This window comes from Macrobrachium nipponense, chromosome 12, assembly GCF_015104395.2.
Source record: "Macrobrachium nipponense isolate FS-2020 chromosome 12, ASM1510439v2, whole genome shotgun sequence".
Lineage (NCBI taxonomy): Eukaryota > Metazoa > Arthropoda > Malacostraca > Decapoda > Palaemonidae > Macrobrachium > Macrobrachium nipponense.
In genome coordinates this window covers 38,041,380-38,062,888 of record NC_087205.1, presented here as the reverse complement: position 1 = coordinate 38,062,888, position 21,509 = coordinate 38,041,380, and the positions used below count along the sequence as shown (strand labels likewise).

At 39.7% G+C, this 21,509-nt stretch overlaps 1 protein-coding gene across 1 annotated transcript in view; it reads right to left on the bottom strand.

The window, feature by feature from the left end:
* The window catches only part of LOC135224494 (PCI domain-containing protein 2-like), a 112,175-nt gene that overhangs the window by 68,664 nt on the left and 22,002 nt on the right, over positions 1 to 21,509 (bottom strand). Inside the window, exons 3-5 of the mRNA XM_064263505.1 lie at positions 11,020 to 11,141; positions 10,661 to 10,807; positions 10,201 to 10,320 (exon numbers count right to left, since the gene is read on the bottom strand). Coding sequence (XP_064119575.1) covers positions 10,201 to 10,320; positions 10,661 to 10,807; positions 11,020 to 11,141 — 389 coding nt within the window. The remainder of the gene's footprint in view (positions 1 to 10,200; positions 10,321 to 10,660; positions 10,808 to 11,019; positions 11,142 to 21,509) is intronic.

Genomic DNA, 21,509 nt, shown 5'->3' with positions numbered 1-21,509 from the left:
CTCATGTGGTCACTGGCCTAGTGGTTGTGTTGCTTATCATCTGTTGGTCCACTTGTGATCACGTGTCCCTCTGGTCGCCCTAACCCCAGTTCCCTTCCTCCCCTCCCGTGCGGGAAGGGGGGGGGGGGGGGGGGGGGTTTTGGGGGGGGGGTTTTCCCCTGCCCAGGGCTCGCTTACGGTCGCCATGGCAACCGTGCGAGCACCTCCCTCCTCCTCTCTCTATCTGCGGGGGTTCCTGGGAGGTCCAGACAGCTGGGATACTGGGGGACCACGTTTTCGCCTCGGGCTCCGGGAGAGCTCCGTCGTGGAAGGAGGTTGGGGTTGGCCACCCCTCCCCCCGGCCGCTTCGGTCTTCTCCGGTGTGCTCCGTTCTGATTTCTCTCTCCCCCCATTCGTTGTTTCCCCCGTCACCAGCGGACGGAACTCCTGCTCGCTATCCGGGTGTTTCTTTGGTTGTTGTGGGGGATGGCCACCGGAGTAGAGATGAATTCAAGTGGTCCTAGAAGCTTACCTACTACCTCCTTTCCGCTATCGGCGGAGCACTTGCTTTCTTACCCGGGCACTCCTCTAGTAGTCGGAAAAGGGGACGAGTATATATATCTATAACGGAGCTATACATGCTTCTTTATGTGACTTTTCTAGTTTAAGTTTGTGACATCCTCCTCCGTTCTCCGGTGTGGTATACTACTCCTTGAAACTCTCTATGGGTGTATTAAAACATCTGGTTGCATCCTTTTCCTCTCTCCGGTGTACACCGGAGATCCCAACCAGAGACGGAAATCCTAGATTTTCTTCCACACGTAGTTCGGGGGAGGATTATGTTCAATATTTTAGTGTACTCCGGCATGCAACGGAGTACTACAGTAGTACTGTAAGTGTATAACGCTGATACTCATGTATCTCTTCACTTATAGGCTACTAACTGTCAGGAACCAGGCTGTAATGCCGTACTTCAAGACCCCTGCGGCCATGAAGTGTGTAGGACCCACGCACCGTGCGCTACCAGCCACGGGGACCTGACTGTTTGGCATCACGAGGCCTGCACCATCTGCTACGACCTAGTGAGCCAATTTTTGGACGGAGTAAGTATATATTGCTATAGGTTTACTTTTGTCCATCATATATGTTCCTACATATCATAGTTTCAAGTTTTGTTAGATCATAATCTATTTTGTTCATGATTCGTCCTGGAGCTCCGTCGTAAGGACTACAATGACCCTCTCTTTCAGGCTGCCACCGTGAAAGAAGTCGCTTTGGCTACCCTGAAGGCCTGGGTAGCCGGCTTCGGGAAGAACGCCCCTAAAGGACAACCCTATATCCTTGATAAGAAGTTGGCTGTCCAGATCTTCCCCGGTGGCAAGGCAACTGGGCATGTGGACCCCGCCGCGGCAGCTCCGACAATTGCATCCATCCAGCAGCAGGTGGAGCAAGCCTTGGTTGGAGTGGGTAGCCAGGACATCGTGGCGGACGTGGCCACACTCGATCTTAATTTAGAGCCTATGACGGTAGGTGCTGAGGACCTATTAGTTGAGGTAGGTGTGTTGGGCGCTCAAGGGCTTTCCTTGGGTGCGCCTGGATCTTCTTCCCCTGTTCCTTCTTCCTCTTCATTTCAAGGCTTTACAGGCTTTATCTGTGCCCCCTAAGGTGAAGGGACACAGAGAGCAGAAGACCCTACAGAAGACAGTGTCCAAAAAGGCGTCGTCTTCTTCTTCCCGTAAGTCTTCGGCGTCCCATACCGGAGCAGTGAAAGTGAAGTCCGAGCCTTCACACTCAAGAGGGTCACAAGGCAAGTCCTCTAAGGAGAAGGTCCGCGCTCCAGCCGAGTCTGTACCTTCTCCTGTTGCTGCCGGAACTCCTCCGGTGATTCCTGCCGGGATCACGGTACCTAGTGCCTTCGACCCCACTGCCTTTTCGGCAGGAGTCTTACAGCAAGTAGGCGAGATGGTCGGATCGCTTGGTACGAGGTTTGAGCAGATGTTTGCTCAACTCTCTAATATGCTAAATCAGTCAGGTCAGTCCATTCAAAACCTGTCTGAACGTGTATTAGACCACGATAATCGCCTGGCTGGCCTGAACCAAACACCTCAGGCCGACTCTCCAGTAGCAGGAACTGGTCTTGCCCAGTTACCAGCATACGACACCCTTCCCGCATTTTCTATGAGTAATCCTTGGAGGGTAGCAGCCTATGCTCCCTTCAAGGATGGCATGATATCAATCCCGGAATGTGGAACGAGAAGGATCGAGGACTTCGAGTTCCATCCTGCCAGATTGACTCCGCCTTTCATGGGTTATGCGAGGCTGACAGAGACAGCTCTCAATAGGGAAGACAAAATCCCTAGAGAAACTGTCCTGTACAGTAGGGACCAAGCCCAGAGGGAATGGGTACATTGCTAGGAGGACTGGGACTGTTCCAACACCAGACTCCAAGCCTTCAAAAGCCCCTTTACCATCTTTGCCACGGAGGAGGAGGCACCACTCCCCTTCACGACAAAAATGATGGAAACGACAATGCAAGCGGCTATGAAGGATGAACCTCTCCCACAGCTCAAGGAAGCAGACCCTACATCTCCTCTCTTCCCGGCGTTCGGAGACCTGTGGGAGAACCTACCGGCTACCTTCACGGTAGGTAAGTTGAAACCGGACTGTGCCATGGAACAGTTCGGTGAGAAACTGCCTAGACTGCCTGATAACCTCATTCAGGCAGAGTTCGATGCAAGGACCAGGCTTGGGAGGTCGCTCAACTCCCTGGTCATAACCGAAGTGGCTGCCCTTACCTACGGCTCGGAACCCCTCTTTAAAATCCTGGCCAAATCCCAATTGCAGACTGTACAAACTGATGCTTATGACTTTATAGTAGCAAGGAGGAACTGCCGTAAGCATGTCCTCCAAGAGGCTACTATCCGACACGAACCAAACAGGCTACTCGCTTCAAACATATGGGGAGCAGACTTATTCCCGGAGTCTTCAGTCAATGAGGTACACCATGAAGCTTCAAGGCTTAACCAAAGCCTTAGAGCTCGGTGGGGTATCTCAGCTAAGAGGAAGCAGGAGAACCCTTCCTCCTCTGGCAAGAAATTGAAGAAAACTAAAAGGTTCCAGCCGTACCAAAAGCATCAGCAGCAGCAGCATTTCGTTCAGGCTGTCCCAGTCACTCAACCTGGTCAGCCATCAACGTCTAAAGGCCAGAGTCAGCCTATTCTCTTGCTGTCCCCTCAAGGTCAACCTTCAACCTCGTATGCTGTTTCTCCGGCTTTCAACCCTATGTTTGAAAGCCAAGCTTTCCAAACCTTTAACAGGTTCGCCAGGGGAAGCAGGGCCAGAGGTAACTTTCGGCAACGAGGTGCAGGAAGAGCTACCAACAGGGGTAAGCACTTCAGAGGGGGACGTGGAGGCCATCCCACACAACAGCAGTGAGTTTCCCCAGGTAGGAGGGAGGCTGTTCCTCTTCCGTCACAGGTGGGGGTTCAGCAAATGGGCACAGAGCATCGTGTCCAAAGGACTAGGTTGGAGTTGGATCAAAGGTCCCCCTCCAACCAAATCATTCCTTCAACTACTATCAAAGGAATTGGCATATTATGCAGAGGAGCTCCTTCAGAAAGGAGTTGTGTCAAGAGTCAAGCATCTAAAATTTCAAGGGCGCTTGTTCAGCGTGCCAAAGAAAGGCTCATTAAAAAGAAGAATAATCTTAGACTTGTCCCAGCTAAACTTATTCATTCGTTGCGACAAGTTCAAAATGCTGACCATCTCACAGGTACGGACCTTACTTCCCCGTGGGGCCGTCACCACCTCTATCGATCTTACAGACGCATACTATCATATCCCAATCGCGAGGCACTTTCGCCTATACCTAGGCTTCAAGCTGGGAGCCCAGGCATTCTCTTTCAAAGTGATGCCCTTCAGACTGAATGTAGCCCCCAGGGTATTCACGAAAATAGCGGAAGTGGTAGTTCAACAACTGAGATCACAAGGGATAATGGTAGTAGCGTATCTCGACGATTGGCTGATTTGGGCACCAACCGTCGAGGAATGCCTCAAAGCCACAGCCAAAGTAATACAATTTCTGGAACATCTGGGGTTCCAAATAAACAAAACGAAATCCAGATTCACTCCGGAGACTCGTTTTCAGTGGCTAGGCATCCAATGGGACTTATCCTCCCACAATCTGTCAATTCCGGTGGTCAAAAGGAAAGAAATAGCCAAGTCAGTAAGGCAATTCCTCAAGAACAAGCAAGCTTCAAGGAGAAACCAGGAAAGAATCCTAGGTTCCCTTCAGTTTGCTTCAGTGACGGAGGTTCTTCTGAAAGCAAGGTTGAAAGATATAAATCGAGTTTGGCGCTCAAGAGCAAATGTCAAATCTCGAGACAAGGTGTCAGTGATCCCGCAAATCCTTCGCAACCAACTTCGTCCATGGGCGAAGGTAAAGAATCTGTCCAAGTCAGTTCCTCTTCAATATCCTCCTCCGGCGCTAACTATCCACACAGATGCCTCACTAAGCGGTTGGGGAGGATACTCTCAGTTCAAAAAAGTCCAGGGAACTTGGTCAACTCAGTTCCGCCAGCTCCACATAAACGTTTTGGAGGCTATGGCAGTATTTCTTACCCTGAAGAAACTCCTTCCACCAAAGAAGTCTCATATAAAACTGGTTTTGGACAGTGCAGTAGTAGTACACTGCATCAACAGAGGGGGATCCAAATCAAAACATGTGAACCATGTCATGATAGCCATTTTCTCTCTAGCGAACAAGTACAAATGGCACCTATCCTCCACCCACTTAGCAGGAGTAAGGAATGTGATAGCGGACGCCTTGTCCCGGTCAGTTCCTCTAGAATCAGAGTGGTCTCTGGACAACAAGTCGTTCCAGTGGATACGCCGGAGTGTCCCAGATCTCCAAGTAGATCTTTTCGCCTCACAAGCGAACCACAAGCTTCCTTGCTATGTGGCCCCCAACCTGGACCCTCTGGCTTATGCCATGGACGCCTTGTCCATAGACTGGAATCAGTGGAGGAGGATATACGTCTTCCCTCCAGTGAATCTTCTTTTGAAAGTTCTGAACAAACTCAGAACCTTCAAGGGACAAGTAGCTCTAGCAGCCCCGGACTGGCCAAAGAGCAACTGGTACCCCCTACTTCTGGAATTGGGTCTCCGGCCTCGACGGATTCCCAATCACAAACTATCTCAATCAGTACAAATGAGGACTGTGTTCGCTTCCTCAGGAATTCTCAAAACCCTAACTTTATGGACTTCATGAAGTTTGGGGGCTAAAAAAGATGCAGGTATTGATCCCCAGAATATCCTCTTCTTAGAATCAGATAAGAGGGAATCAACTTTGAGACAGTACGACGCTGCTGTCAAAATGTTAGCATCTTTCCTGAATGAGACAAACTCTACAACCATGACAGTGAATTTAGCTATATCCTTCTTCAGGTCCTTATTTGAAAAAGGCTTAGCAGCTAGCACTATTACCACTAATAAATCAGCTTTGAAGAAAATCTTTCAGTTGGGTTTTCAAATAGACTTAACAGACTCCTACTTTACGTCTATTCCCAAAGCCTGTGCTAGACTTAGGCCTTCTGAAAGACCTACTTCAGTTTCATGGTTTTTAAATGACGTCCTCAAACTAGCTCCAGACACTGACAACTCTTCTTGCACATTCATAATGTTACTAAGAAAGACGCTATTTTTTCTAAGCTTGGCCTCAGGGGCCAAAATTTCAGAACTGTCGGCTCTATCCAGAGATGCGGGGCATGTTGAATTTCTCCCTTCAGGAGAAGTTTTGCTTTCCCCAGATCGTAGTTTTTTTAGCTAAAAATGAGGATCCTTTAGCGAGGTGGGCACCTTGGAAGGTCATCCCTCTTCCCCAAGACCCTTCTCTCTGTCCAGTAATGACCTTAAGAGCCTTTCTGTCTAGGACATCTTCTAGATCCTCAGGTCCTCTCTTTATGAGAGAAAAAGGTGGCACTTTAACAGTAAAAGGGATCAGGCAGCAGATCCTTTACTTCATTAAGCAAGCTAATCCTGAATCATTCCCAAAAGCACATGATATCAGCGCAGTAGCCACCTCTATTAATTATTTTCAACATATGAATTTTGATGATCTTAAGAAATATACTGGATGGAAATCGCCGACAGTCTTTAAGCGTCACTATCTAAAGTCCTTGGAATCCTTAAAATTTTCAGCAGTGGCAGCGGGAAACATAGTTTCCCCTGACTCTGCACAGTAGTTGTAGTTGAAGATCCAGGTCTCCTTTCTACCTACCTCAGCTAATATGTCTCTTACCCTACAGTTAAGCTCTATATGGTTCTCTAGCCTTAGCTGCTATGATTACATCAAGGTGGAATGTCCCTTATTTTTATGCTAGGGACATCCACATCAATTTGTATATTATGAAATGTCTTTGAGTGTTGCTACCCTTATTTTTATGCTAGGGTAGCACACCTTGATTGTGTACTATGTTTTGTATATTGTTTTAGTATTAGTGAGTCTTCTTATTATATTATCTCACTCACCATACTAAATAAGTTATCATTGATTGTTTAATTATTAAGTTAGTTATAAGTCTCTTTAAATTTGTAAGGAAATTTTGTATGATAACTTTTGAATTATTGACATTATACCTTTAATTTTATTTTATAGTTTCATTGAGACCTTTTCTTTGTTTTCATCTTGTGCTGTTTCTCTGGTACTATTTCACACAGCGACACGAACTGAGCCCAGAAAAGGGATTTTGACGAAGGAAAAATCTATTTCTGGGCGATGGGTTTGTGTCGCCCTGTGAAATAATCCTTAAGTTCATTATTTCTAAGGTAAATGATCTAACACATACCAGAGAAAAAACAAAATCAAGAGGATGTCAGTATGACTGACTCGCTCACTCTAATAAAAATAGTGTCGGTATGGTAACAGGGGTGAGTGAGACCACTACCATGAACCTATTGCCATTTAGAACTCTTCCACATCAAAATCCCCACCTGCGAGAGCCGATCCATAGGCGGTGACGGCCGCTACTACTACTACTACTACCCACGCCACGCGGACTGCAGCGCCTATAGTGGTCATCCTTGTCGTTAGATGCCCATCTTGGGCTGCAGGGTGGGTCACAGGGGGGGATTTCACAGGGCGACACAAACCCATCGCCCAGAAATAGATTTTTCCTTCGTCAAAATCCCTTTTATGGTGAAATTTGGTAAAAACTTTCCTTCCCTCGGCGCGCGGATTCTCCGTTTGCTCCGTTTCATATTAGCCGTTATATAGTTTTATATATGAAAATGTGTACAATTTTATGTAGAATACAAAAAAAAAAAACAATTGAAGGCCATAGCTTTTCTCATTTTTGAAATATTTGCATATAAATAACGATAAATAAAAAAAATTAGACATTCGGTCAACTTTAGCCCTTAAACGCCAAAGGGGTATATTAAAAATCGTCTCCCGTATGCCGAGGGGGTCTCGGAGTGAGCGCCGAAGCAGAAAAAATATTTTTTTCAAAAAATCACAGAGCGCTTAGTTTTTAAGATTAAGAGTCCATTTTTTGCTCCTTTTTTTGTCATTGTCTGAAGTTTAGTATGCAACCATCAGAAATGAAAAAAATATCATTATCATATATAAATAATGCGATAAATGATAGCGCAAAAACAGAATTTCATATATAATTGTATTCAAATCGCGCTGTGAGCAAAACGGTTAAAGCTAAAGAGTTAATTTTTTTTTTTTTACACTAAATTATGATCATTTTGGTATATAACACATTGTAAAACGATCAAAGCAACACAGAGAAAATATTATCACAAAATGACGCTTGAATTCGTAACGCTCGGATGTAAAAAATGTTTTTTTCGAAAATTCTCCATAAATCTAATTATTATTCCAGAGACTTCCAATTTGTTTCAAAATGAAGATAAATGATTGAATATTACTATATGTAAGAGTTTTAGCTTACAATTGCAGTTTTCGACCATTTTGGAAGAGTTGAATTTAACCGAATGTCAAATTTGTGTAAATATTTTTTTATATGCAAATATTTCAAAAATGAGAAAAGCTACAACCTTCAATTATTTTTAGTTGTATTCTCCATAAAATTGCGCACATTTTCATATATAAAACTCTATGAAATGCCTAATATGAAACGGAGCAAATATTCCGAGAATGCGACGTACGCATTACGGAGATTTGCGGCGGGGAATCCGCGTGCGGAGGGAAGGAAAGTTTTTTTTTTTTTAAATTCACCATAAATCTAAATATTGTGCTAGGGACTTCGAGTTTGTTTCATAATGAAGATAAATGACTGAATATTACTAGACTGTAAGAGTTTTACCTTACAATTGCGTTTTTCGACCATTTCGGTAGAGTCAAAGTTGACCGAATGTGGTTTTTTTCTATTTATCGTGATTTATATGCAAATACTTCAAAAATGAGAAAAGCTACAACCTTCAATTATTTTTGGTTGTATTCTACATGGAATTGCGCACATTTTCATATATAAAACTTTATGTAACGGCTAATTCAAAATGGTGCAAACATTACGACAATCACACGTATGATTTTTTCGGAAGAGTTACCGTGCAGACGTAAGGAAAATGTTTTTTTTTTCATAAATTCACCATAAATCGAAATATTGTGCTAGAGACTTCCAATTTGTTGCAAAATGAAGGTAAATGATTGAATATTACTATTTATTTTTGTATTCTACATGAAATTGCGCACATTTTCATATATAATACTCCTTGTAATGGCTAATTTAAAATGGTGCAAAAATTATGTCAAAGTGACGAAATAATTTCCGAGATGTGTCACTGATACTTTTTAGTGCGATAAGAAAGAAATTCGCGCTTGCGCGCCTGTGTAACAATTGTAAACAAAACAACACCTTGATCCGTGAACTCCCAGCATCCCCCAAGGTGCGTGATTCAAAAGTTTTTGGCTGGTAGGCCTAGAAGTATTTTTCCGCGAATTTAAAAAAAAACTTTTCTATGTCGACGTAAAATACGTCCAATCGGCACCCGACAGACAATTTATCTTGACGTAAAATACGTCCAATAGGCGTTTAAGGGTTAACTAGACCGAAATGGTCGAAAAATGCAATTGTAAGCTAAAACTTTTACAGCCTAGTAATATTCAATCATTTATCTTCATTTTGAAACAAATTCGAAGTCTCTAGAACAACATTTCGATTTATGGTGAATTTAAAAAAAAAACAATTTTTATAACGTCCGCGTGTTACAAATTCATGCATCACTTTGTGATTATAATTTCTCTGTGCTGCTTTGGTCGTTTTACAATGTGTTATATACCACCATGATTGCAATTTAGTGTGCAATACAAAGAAAAAAAATTAATTCGTTAGCTTTAACTGTTTTGCTCACAGTGCAATTTGTATACAATTATATATGAATTTTTTTTTTCGCGCTGTCATATATCCCAATATTTATATATGATAAAAATATTTTTTCATTCCTGATGGTTGCATACTAAACTTCAGGCAATGACAATAAAAGGAGTCAAAAATGAACTCTTAATCTTAAAAACTAAGTGTGCTGTGATTTATAAAAAAAAAAAAAAAAAAAAAAAAAAAAAAAAAAAAAAAAAAAAAAGAAAAAAAAAAAAAAAAAAAAAAAAAAAACAAAAAAAAAAAAAAAAAAAAAAAAAAAAAAAAAAAAAAAAAAATCTGCTTCGGCGCTCGCTCCTGAACCCCGCCGGCATACAGGAGACGATTTTTTAAATACCGCTTCGGTGTTTAAGGGTTAAATAGGGCAGCTGGCAAAATGTAAATTATCAGATGGCAGAATTTGAAATCTGCAGGAAGACCACTGCAGCCGGGCCAGCTTAACGACAGTCAGGCAAAGAACTCATGAAAGCATGTTTGCAGCACATGATGGCCGAAAGCTAACAGGAATGTTTACATAGTATGGGCAAGCGGATGGTAGTTACTGCCTAACCACCTTGTTCAAGAGTTTAACAGCCATTTTTCCAGCTTCACTGTAAATCATTTCTAATGTAAAGGACTGGGGGTTTGTATATTGTGTAGGAACAACCACACTTTTGTTTTAATTTTGCTCAACTAAATCTACAGATTAGTCAACTTTAGTAGCACAAAATGAGGTACAATATACTGCAAAGAGACTGTTAAACATGAGGCCTTTAACACAGTCACAGAAATCCATTTAAATAGAAATCAATACATTACATAAACCTGTGTAACTTACGTATCTGCTGCACACACCCTGAAGCAACTCATAAGAGCCTCGGCAGCTTTTTCTAGAGTTTCACCAGCTTTACTGACACCTGATCTTGTTAGCTTATAATCTGCTGCAAGTGCATAAAGTCTGCAAAAAGATATAAAACACAAATCTGTAAAAGGTGCTATGAACCAAAAGCTCCGTGCTATCTAGAAAATGAGACAAAAAACACAAATTATACATCTTAACACAGGCAGTCCCCGCTTTACGACGGGGGTTCTGTTCTTGAGACGCATCATAAGCCGAAAATCATTGTAAGCCAGAAAATCATCAAAAATCCTAAGAAAACCTTACTTTTAATGCTTTGGGTGTATTACAAACTATGTAAACTGCATTTTTCATAAATAAAAAACCTTCAAATATGAGGAACATATCAGCAACACATCATATACAACAGACATAACATAAACCTGCATTAGATGCTCACCTCAAGTCTAAGCAGGCAGTGTACATAACCGGAAGCATCCAGTTCTCCTCTTTGAACTCAGACATAAAACGGGACACTGCCTGTACTACAAGCATTTGTGTTTTCCATGCCTCGATGCAATCTCCATTTCCAGCTGCCCAAACAGCTCTAAAAATATAAAATTATGTATACAAGCAAAGGGCATTAATATGATTATTGCTGATATTTGAGTATAAAGTACTTGCTAATAACATGATATTTATATTTTTCATATTAGGAAAAAAGCACAAATCTTTAAAAAATAGTACTGAAATGAAAGCTATTATACTGTAAATGAAAATTAAGACTCAAGTATTTAAGTACTTGCTACAATACAGTACCTTAAATGGGCAGCAATAACCTCTGACAATGAGGGGTCTATGCATCGCTCAACATCACGCTCAGGTTTCTCAAGCATGAGTTGTGGACTCATAGCATGTGGATCTCTGAAGGATATTAATTCCTATGGAAAAAATTAAAAACTAATTTTATAATAAATTAGATTTTGTATATACTTACCCAGTAATTATATTGCTAAGAGTTTCCTACTAGGCAGCAGCCTAAATTCAAATTTCATGGGTAGCGCTTCAATGGCTGTGTAGATATACAGTGCACAGTGCTGTCCCCCAATGGCAATAATAGGAACAACTTAGCTAATCACTTCATTCCGTTTCATGCATAATGTTCATCAGAGGGGAGGTGAGTGGGCTCTGATACATAAATACTGGCTAAATATATTTACAAAATCTAATTCTATTATAAAAATATCATTTTTGTATATGTGACTTACCCAGTATTATACTGCTGATTCCACATAGAATGGAGGTGGGATCATGGACATACTCTACTCCAAAGCATTAAATCATGTACTAATCAATTTAAAATAGAAAGTTGCTAGCATTGAGAAAAACAATGCTTGTCATACCTATTAGTTAAGAGAGCTATGCAGATGAATACATACTACCTCTGGGTTGGTGCTCATCTTAACTTGTAGTGGCGTGGCAGTAGAGCCAAGGGTTGCCTCCTACTTAGGGAAACTTGCAGTGAGAGAAATACTCCTACGGCTACCTAAGTATGATAGGTGCCAACCAGAAAACACTGACACCTACATTGAAATAATATCATGATCCATCCACTGAGAGTGGTGCATGCTCCAGGTACACTGTACCCTCTGGCTCTCCAAACTCAGTACCTTACTGAAGAGGTGAAAAGATAATACGAGAACATTCTATGCTTCCTCCCACGATGCCATGCCAGTCACTAAAAGTGGTCTCAAGGTATACAAAATTTTGAAATTTTTTAAGCTTAAATGAAAAAAAAAAATTATAAGAAGCAAAGATTGTTTACGCCTTCAGTAGTTCGATAGTAGAATGGGTGTAAAGAGCAATGAACGACTGAAAACTAAGGAGGAAGAGGCTATTCTTATATCCTTAGCTTTGCTTCAAAGAAGGCCAAAAAACATTCCACAACACTGAGTGTGTCTCAAACATAAAGCCCATATAAAATGGAAATCCACACGTTTAGACAGAAGAAGAGACAGGTTCTTACCGTAACTTCCTAGGGTATGGATGGTACTTTGATTCCTGTTGCAATGAAGGCTGTAAGTCTATCTGTGTAAACAAACAAGGATGTACTGATTGACGAACCACTTCCTGTCACAGTGAAGGTTGGTTCAGGGAGGAACTTTTCTGTTTACCCTGGAAGCAGAGCTATCAGGGTAGGCAAAGTCTTCTGATGTTCACTCCAAATTGGGGTTAACAACTATTAGTTGAACACTTTACGAACTAGAAAAATATATATAGTAGAAGACAAAAAAAAAGCTGTATTTGTCTGAAATTGTTTTGAATCATTGCAGTGGCAATTGCAACAAAGCAGAAGACTTAGAGACTTCTGTTTTACCATGGGGTAAACAGAAAGATAATAATGAATGAATCTAAAGAGACATATTTCTGTCTGATGATTCTCACAATGGTAACTGAGGAGCCCAAAAGAGGAACCATAAGTGAGAATCTAAAGCTAATCAAGAGATATAAGTCTGTGATGGTCGGGCAGAGAGATTCGAATTAGGTGTTTACCCTAGACAAAGGAGAGACAACACTAGGACAAACAAAATCTTAGTGAGAAGGCAATACTATGCCCCTCACTTGACTTCACAGGCTGAGTTGCCCGGTAGTACGTTTCATCTTAAGCACCTGCATGTCAACCTAAACAAGAGGGAAAGCAACCCTCTTGTTAAGTGATAATACCAACCATATGGTGTTGTTGCCAAACAATACCACTACACGTCTCAAAGTCAAAACTGGAAACTTTTGGGAGGCTCAAAAGACTATCCTGAGTTTCAGGTTGATTAAGAGAAGGTAATATTCGTCTCGGTCACACAATAGAAGAACTAACTTATATGTATGCACCTATTACTTGGACAGTGCAACTGATAACAGAGGCCTGTCACAAGGAGAATATAGTACAAGTATACTATTTGTAAGCTATTGGTGATTGAGAGCCAGCCTACTTCTTATTCACTTTTGAAAGAAAAAAAGAATAGGGGCTGGCAGCAGATTTCCTTTATTCTGTAATGAAGAGAGCGAAGGTGTAGCTATCCCGAAGGGAGGCTTCTACGGTGATAACAGGACACCGAAGACGAACTAGTTCATGCCAAACTGGTTGTTCCCTAAAAGGGAACACTGGGGAGGTGGAGCTCAAACTACTAAGTGATATCCATCCTGATCAAACGAACGTACGTCCAGTGAGATACTAAGATTGAACCAGGAACACAGGCTCTCAAATGCAAACTGTGGGGAGTAGACTCAATAGAGTTCAAATTATTCCACCATCCATCCCAGTGTAACCCAGGAAGCAGGGGGGGAAAAAAAAAGAGAGGAGGATTGACTGTTCTTGCCTGCCCTTCTCAGAACTAGCAGGAGGGGCCGATAATATGCGCGATCATCAACTAGCTATCATAGGCAGTAATGATAGCAAAGTACGGACTTAGGAAAACTTATTCACCACAGCAAAAAATACTTCCAAGAAAGAAAGCATAGTCTCTCACAGACCAAATGAAACCTTCTCTTCCTACAACTGGTAAGATCACAGGAACGCGAGTGTTTTGCTACGTCTCGCCATGCATATATCTTCTCCGTGATCGGAAAACTCATGAAGAGCACCATACAGAGAACCTCCTGCATGACTGAAGTGATGTCCTGTCCAAGTGGTAGCACTTAGGAGCAAGCGAAAGATCCTGTAGTGTCGAAGAAGATGAACAAGGAGGTTATGTCATCGGGCATCCAACAACTAGCGCCAAACTTCATACAGCTAGTGCCAGGAAAGGCGTGGAAAGTGCTGAGCAAGCTGGAGCAAGAAGTGTGGCTCCTCAGATGGTACAAAGCACTTGGATGGAGACTGGTGCTCAACAACAAAAAATGCTCAATACGAGAGAGACGAGCACCCATACCTGATGTCCATCATGAGAATTGGTACTACAGTCAATTCGCAGACTCACATACTCAAGTTTGTTTGTTTGTTTCTATGGTATTTTTACGTTGCTTGGAACCAGTGGTTATTCCAGCAACGGGACCAACAGCTTTACATGACTTCCGAACCACTTCGAGATATACACATCTCCAACTCCTCTGTGGAATGCCCAAGAATCATATTCAAGGATTTCTCCCAGTAACATATATATACCTTTATTTATTGCAGAAATTCGCTTATTTGCGGTAATTTTCTGTGAGAAATATCCACAAATTCCTGTTTTTTTTATCAATTTCATCATAAAATGCACTTTTTGTGTTAAAACTTTAAAATAACAGGTATAAACAGTTTTAGTGGATCTTTCTTGAGTTTTAATTAACAAAATAATACAATGGGTGAAAGTAAATTGCCTTTTTCCTAACTATATATACAACCCTGAGGTCCTTTACAATAGGATATCCTTTTGGTGTAGCAGCTGGATACAGTTATTGAAACCATGAGGGGTGGCATGAGGTTGGCAATTAACCCTCTTACGCCGAAGGGGTATAATAAAAACTGTCTCCTGTATGCCGGGGGGGTCTCGGAGTGAGCGCCGAAGCGGAAAAATTTTTTTTTTCAAAAAATGACAGCACGCTTAGTTTTTAAGATTAAGAGTTCATTTTTGGCTCCTTTTTTTGTCATTGCTTGAAGTTTAGTATGCAACCATCAGAAAAAAAAAAAAAATCATTATCATATATAAATAACGCGATATATGATAGCGCAAAAAAAAAATTTCATATATAATTGTATTCAAATAGCGCTGTGAGCAAAACGGTTAAAACTAACAGTTAATTTTTTTTCGCTGTATTGTACACTAAATTGCAATCATTTTGGTATATAACACATTGTAAAACGATCAAAGCAACACAACAGAGAAAATATTATCACAAAATGATGCATGAATTTGTAACGTGCAGACACAAAAAAATGTTTTTTTTTTTCAAAAATTCACCATAAATCTAAATATTGTTCTAGAGACTTCAAATTTGTTTCAAAATGGAGACAAATGATTGAATATTACTATACTGTAAGAGTTTTAGCTTACAATTGCAGTTTTTGACCATTTCGGACAAGCTAAAGTTGAACGAATGTCAAAATTTAGATATATATTTTTTTATATGCAAATATTTCAAAAATGAGAAAAGCTACAACCTTCAAATATTTTTTGTTGTATTCTACATGAAATTGCGCACATTTTCATATATAAAACTCTATGAAACGCCTAATATGAAAGGGAGCAAATATTAGGAGAATGCGACATACGAATTTCGGAGATTTGCGGCGGAGAATCGGCGCGCGGAGGGAAGGAAAAAGTTTTTTTCAAAAATTCACCATAAATCTAAATATTGTGCTAGAGACTTTGAATTTGTTTCAAAATAAAAATAAATGACTGAATATTACTAGTCTGTAAGAGCTTTTGCTTACAATTGCATTTATTGACCATTTCGGTAGTGTCAAAATTGACCAAACGTAGTTTTTCTTCTATTTATCGTGATTTATATGCAATTATTTCGAAAATGAGAAAAGCTACAACCTTCAAATATTTTTTGTTGTATTCTACATGAAATTGCGCACATTTTCATATATAAAACTCCATGAAACGCCTAATATGAAAGGGAGCAAATATTACGAGAATGCGACGTACGCATTTCGGAGATTTGCGGCGGAGAATCGGCACGAGGAGGGAAGGAAAAAGTTTTTTTTTCAAAAATTCACCATAAATCTAAATATTGTGCTAGAGACTTCGAATTTGTTTCAAAATGAAGATAAATGACTGAATATTACTAGACTGTAAGAGTTTTTGCTTACAATTGCGTTTTTTGACCATTTTGGTTGAGTCAAAATTGACAGTACGTAGTTTTTTTATTTATTTATCGTGATTTATATGCAATTATTTTGAAAATGAGAAAAGCTACAACCTTCAAATATTTTCAGTTGTATTCTACATGAAATTGCGCACATTTTCATATACAGTGGGGGCACCATATTCGCGTTCTCCGGATTCGCGGATTTTTCTCTGGACCTTATCTACCCATTATTTGTAGAGAATTTGCCTATTCGCGGGATTTTCCGACGATAAATAATCACTAATTAGTGTATTTTGATGTTTTTTTCATGCCTAAATACATTTTTATAATATAAAAATTATTTACTAATTTTAAAATATTAGTATTGATCAATACTGTATTAGTAAGTTTAATAAGATTAAATGATATCACATAATAATTAATAATTCTCTCTCTCTCTCTTACAGAGATGTATGCTTATTGTATGATAAATGATTTACTAATTTTCAAATATTAATATTAATGTAAAGAGCAATCACTTCAATAAAGAAAATACTACAGTGAATTAGTAAGATTTTAGTTCTTTTGAACTACAGGTCTCTCTCTCTCTCTCTCTCTCTCTCTCTTTTTTTTCTGCTCTCTCTCTCTCTCTCTCTCTCTCACTTGATGAGAGATTTTTATGATACATATGTATAATATGTTTATTAATATTTTCATATAATAATAATAATAATAATAATAATAATAATAATAATAATAATAACAATAATAATAACTGTAATTACAAAAATCATATGTGAAAGTATTTTACAAATACTACGATAATCTTTCCATCTCTCTCTCTCTCTCTTACAGAGATGTATTTCTTTGGATGACGATTTACTAATTTTCAAATACCAATATTAATGTAAACAGCAATAATATAAATTCATTAAAGAAAATACTAAAGTGAATTAGCAAGATTTAAGTTTATAAATAAAAAGAATTATGTAAGAATGAAAGAAAATGCATTTTACCCCACGTCTTTGAAGTCCAGGTAGCCAGGCAGAGTTGGCTGGGGTCCAACAACTGTTGCCCTCTCAATGATCACGTATCTCTCTCTCTCTCTCTCTCTCTCTCTCTCTCTCTCTCTCTCTCTCTCTCTCTCTTTTACTGAAATGAGAATTTCTATGGTACATGTGTATGTTTATTAATATTTTCGCATAATGATAATAATAGTAATATAATTAATTTCAAAATTCATATGTTATAGTATTTTATAGAAGTACAATAATCTATCCATTTCAGTCTTTTAAATAAGGATAACCCTACCCCCTCCCATCTCTCTCTCTCTCTCTCTCTTTTGCCACACGAGATAGTATGTCTTAGTGGTAACTCTTGCCTTCTGTTTGGGCTGGAAATGTATGTATAAGTTTATCTTTAAGGACATTACTACATTTTATAGTAAAATAATAACATACAGCACTAGTTTACAAAAAATATTTAGTTTCGTGAGATTAAACAGTAACAATACCATCTCTCTCTCTCTCTCTCTCTCTCTTCTCTCTCTCTCTCTCTCTCTCTCTCTCTCTCTCTCTCTCTCTTACTTACTTACGTATGTTTATTTGTTTTGTAGTATAAATAAATGACTTACCTTATAACTAATTTTCAAATATTAATAAGATTAATTAAAGGACAGATTGATATACGCATTGGCGGAGGGGAAGGAGTCAGAGTTTAGGAGTTATTCTCTCTGTCTCTCTCTATTATTATTCTCTCTGTCTCAGAAATAATTCATAATTTCACTCTTGATGGTCAAATATATATATTTTTAAAGGTAAAATGTTTAAGATGACTTTGAAATGATATTAATAATATAACCTCAAAGATTAATACAGTAATAGGTTAGTAATTTTAGGTATAGTATTTGAAGTAGGATGTTATTAAAGGTATACATTTGGTATCTGAACTTTCAAGATAGGCAGTTATAAGCATTTTTAATGGTGGTTCTAACTATTTGCGGGTTTTAACTATTCACGGGGGTGTCTGGTACACATACCCCGCGAATACAGGGGGAACACTATATAAAACTCTATGAAACGCCTAATATGAAAGGGAGCAAATATTAGGAGAATGCGACATATGCATTTCAGAGATTTGATGCGGAGATTTGATGCGGAGAATTGGCGCGCAGAGGGAAGGAAAATTTTTTTTCTCAAAAATTCACCATAAATCTAAATATTGTGCTAGAGACTTCAAATTTGTTTCAAAATGAAGATAAATGACTGAATATTACTAGACTGTTATGTATTTTGATGCCCTCCACATATAAGAATATATAATATATATATATATATATATATATATATATATATATATATATATATATATATATATATAATATATATATATAATCTATATATATATATATATATATATATATATATATATATATATATATATATATATATATATATATATATAATATTTTTATACATATATATATATATATATATATATATATATATATATATATATATATATATATATATATATATATATATATATATATATATATATATATATATATATATATCTATATAATATATATATATTTTTCGATTCTGGTACAAATACATAAATAAAAGGAATGCAGGTGAAACTTTTCTTTTTGCATAAAATGAAAAAACATATATTATCATGCATCAATAGAAACGGATATATAAAAACTTGTAATAAATATAAAAATAAATATAAAATAAATGCAGAATACTCACTCGTAACCCTGACTCTTCGTACTATTCTTGTTTTCTCCCTCCTCCATTGAGGAGTCTTGCATTTTTTTTCTCTCGACGTGACGAGGTACAGGTGGGGGAGGGAGACGCGCGCCCTTACTGCTGATGGGACACGCGGTCCTGTGCGCCCTCCGCTGTCGGTTGATCAGGCACACGCCAATAGAAGACCGCATTGTGGTACTTACGGTCACACTCCCCGAAACTGCAAAGAGCTATTTTGCAGGTGCGACAGAAGAACCGGGTGTCTCTCCTTCTGCCATTCATATGGCACACCCGAAAAAGTTTTTCATCAGCAGCAGAATCTCAACCAAGGAGAAACAATACTAATTACATGAAAAACTAGAGCGAGTGTGTACCCACGTCTTTCACAGTTGAATCGGAACAAAGTTAACTTTCGCAATTCAGACAGAGAAAAGTCCTGTCAATGACGCCAACCAAATAGGACGGTTCTAATTCCTGAAATTTACAGGACTGAAAGAGAATTTCAGCTATTTCATTGCTGTTCAGCACAAAAGGCCTGTGCTTGCAATGAAGGCTGAAAGTCTTTAGCTATGTAAAACACAGGGATGTACTGCCTGCATGAACTGCTTCTTGACAATGAAAAAGTTGGATCGGGGAGAACTCTTTTCTATACTCTGACAGCGGTGCTGTCAAGACTGAGCAGTGCGGTCAGGTGAGCAGCACTGTCAGGGAGAGCGGCGGTGTCAGGGAGAGCGGCGGTGGTGTCAGGGAGAGCAGCACTGTTAGGGAGCAGTGCTGTTAGGGAGAGCAGTGCTGTCAGGGAGGGGAGAGCAGCGCTGTCAGGGAGAGCAGCGCTGTCAGAGAGAGCAGTGCTGTATTGTCAGAAAAATGATATTGTTATGATACAATAAAGTTTCATACATACTTACCTGGCAGATATATACATAGCTAAGACTCCGTCGTCCCCGACAGAAATTCAAATTTCGCGCCACTCGCTACCGGTAGGTCAGGTGATCTACCGGCCTGCCCTGGGTGGCAGGACTAGGAACCATTCCCGTTTTCTATCATATTTTTTCTCTTCCACCTGTCTCCTTGCGGGGAGGCTGGGTGAGCCCTAATCGTATATATCTGCCAGGTAAGTATGTATGAAACTTTATTGTATCATAACAATATCATTTTCATACAATCAACTTACCTGTCAGATATATACATAGCTGATTGGCACCCTTCGGTGGAGGGTAAGAGACAGCTACTTCTGGAATAGACAGGTAAACAACATATGTTGTAGGTATAAATAAAACCTTGGTTCCTACCTGATAGGTGGTAGACTTTGTGGCTGTAGCCCAGGAGTCTGCATCACCTCAAGAAACTTTAGCGAGATATGTGATCTATGGCCAAGAGTTCTTGTGGGTCTGCCGAAGGGGTCTTATCCACTTACTCGGCAGAGCCTGAAAGGACTTTGTCAATGGGTGCTGATCCACTTATATGACAACACGCCTTATGAAGGAGCACACAACCAATCCCGACCACCTGATCCTAACCACCATGTTAGAATTAAAAATTGCTCCGAGTTATCCCCAAACTCTTCACAACAACCATAACTCTAAACCAAATTGCACACGCACACATTAATTTCACAAAAAAAAAAAAAATTTATGATACTCATCTAATAAAAGATATCACAAGAGTTCCTTACTGAACGAAAGTGGACTGACCCGGCCTGTGCGGCACCTGCACCTGCTCAGCAGAAAGTCTAGAACATATCTATTAGACTTATGTATATTTAAGGATTGTGTTAGCTCCTGTACCCAGGATTGTGCCCGCAGACACGAAAGGACCTAAAGAAAAACATTTTTCATAGGTCACAACGAACGTCCTTTAAAATAGTGAGAAACAAACACTGAATTACACCTCCAATATGTCGCTTCCAAGATATTCTTAAGTGACATATTTCTCTGAAAAGAGAGAGACGTAGCTACTGCTCTCACTTCATGAGCTCTTACTCTCAGGAGTTTGAAAGAGTCATCCGTGCAAGCCTTATGAGCGTCAGTAATGACGTTCCTGACAAAAAAGGCTAAAGCATTCTTGGACATAGGTCTTGATGGATCCTTCACCGAATATCAGAGACCTTGTCTAGAACCTCCCAACTGTTTCTTTCTCTGCATGTAAAACTTTAAAGCCCTTACTGGGCAAAGAGACCTCTCCGTTTCCCTGCCGACGAGACCCGATAAGCCTTTAACTTCAAAAGTTTCTCGGCCAGGGATTCGAAGGATTTTCATTCTTCGCCAAAAATAAATCTTTGAATGACAGATGGCTGAATCTAGTTTGAAAAAAACCCACTTTATCACTAAGGGCGTGCAGCTCACTAACTCTTTTAGCCGTCGCCAGTGACAAAAGAAACAAACATTTTCTCGTTAGGTCCACGAAACGAGGCCAAATGCAGAGGTTCAAATCTTGCTGAGGACAAGAACTTCAGGACCACGTCGAGATTCCAGTTAGGGGGAGAAGTAATCTTAGACTTCATGGTCTCAAAAGATCTAATCAGATCATGTAGATCTCTATCATTTCCCAGATCTAGGCCTCTATTCCTAAAGACGGCCGAAAGCATACTCCTATAGCCCTTTTATAGTGGCTACGGAGAGACGAGATTCCTCTCTCAAAAATAACAGAAAATCAGCGATTTCTGTTACAGAGGTACTGGAGGAGGACAACTTCTTCGACTTGCACCACCTTCTAAAAACTTCCCACTTCGATTGGTAAACTCGGATAGTGGAAGTTCTCCGGGCTCTAGCGATCGAGCTT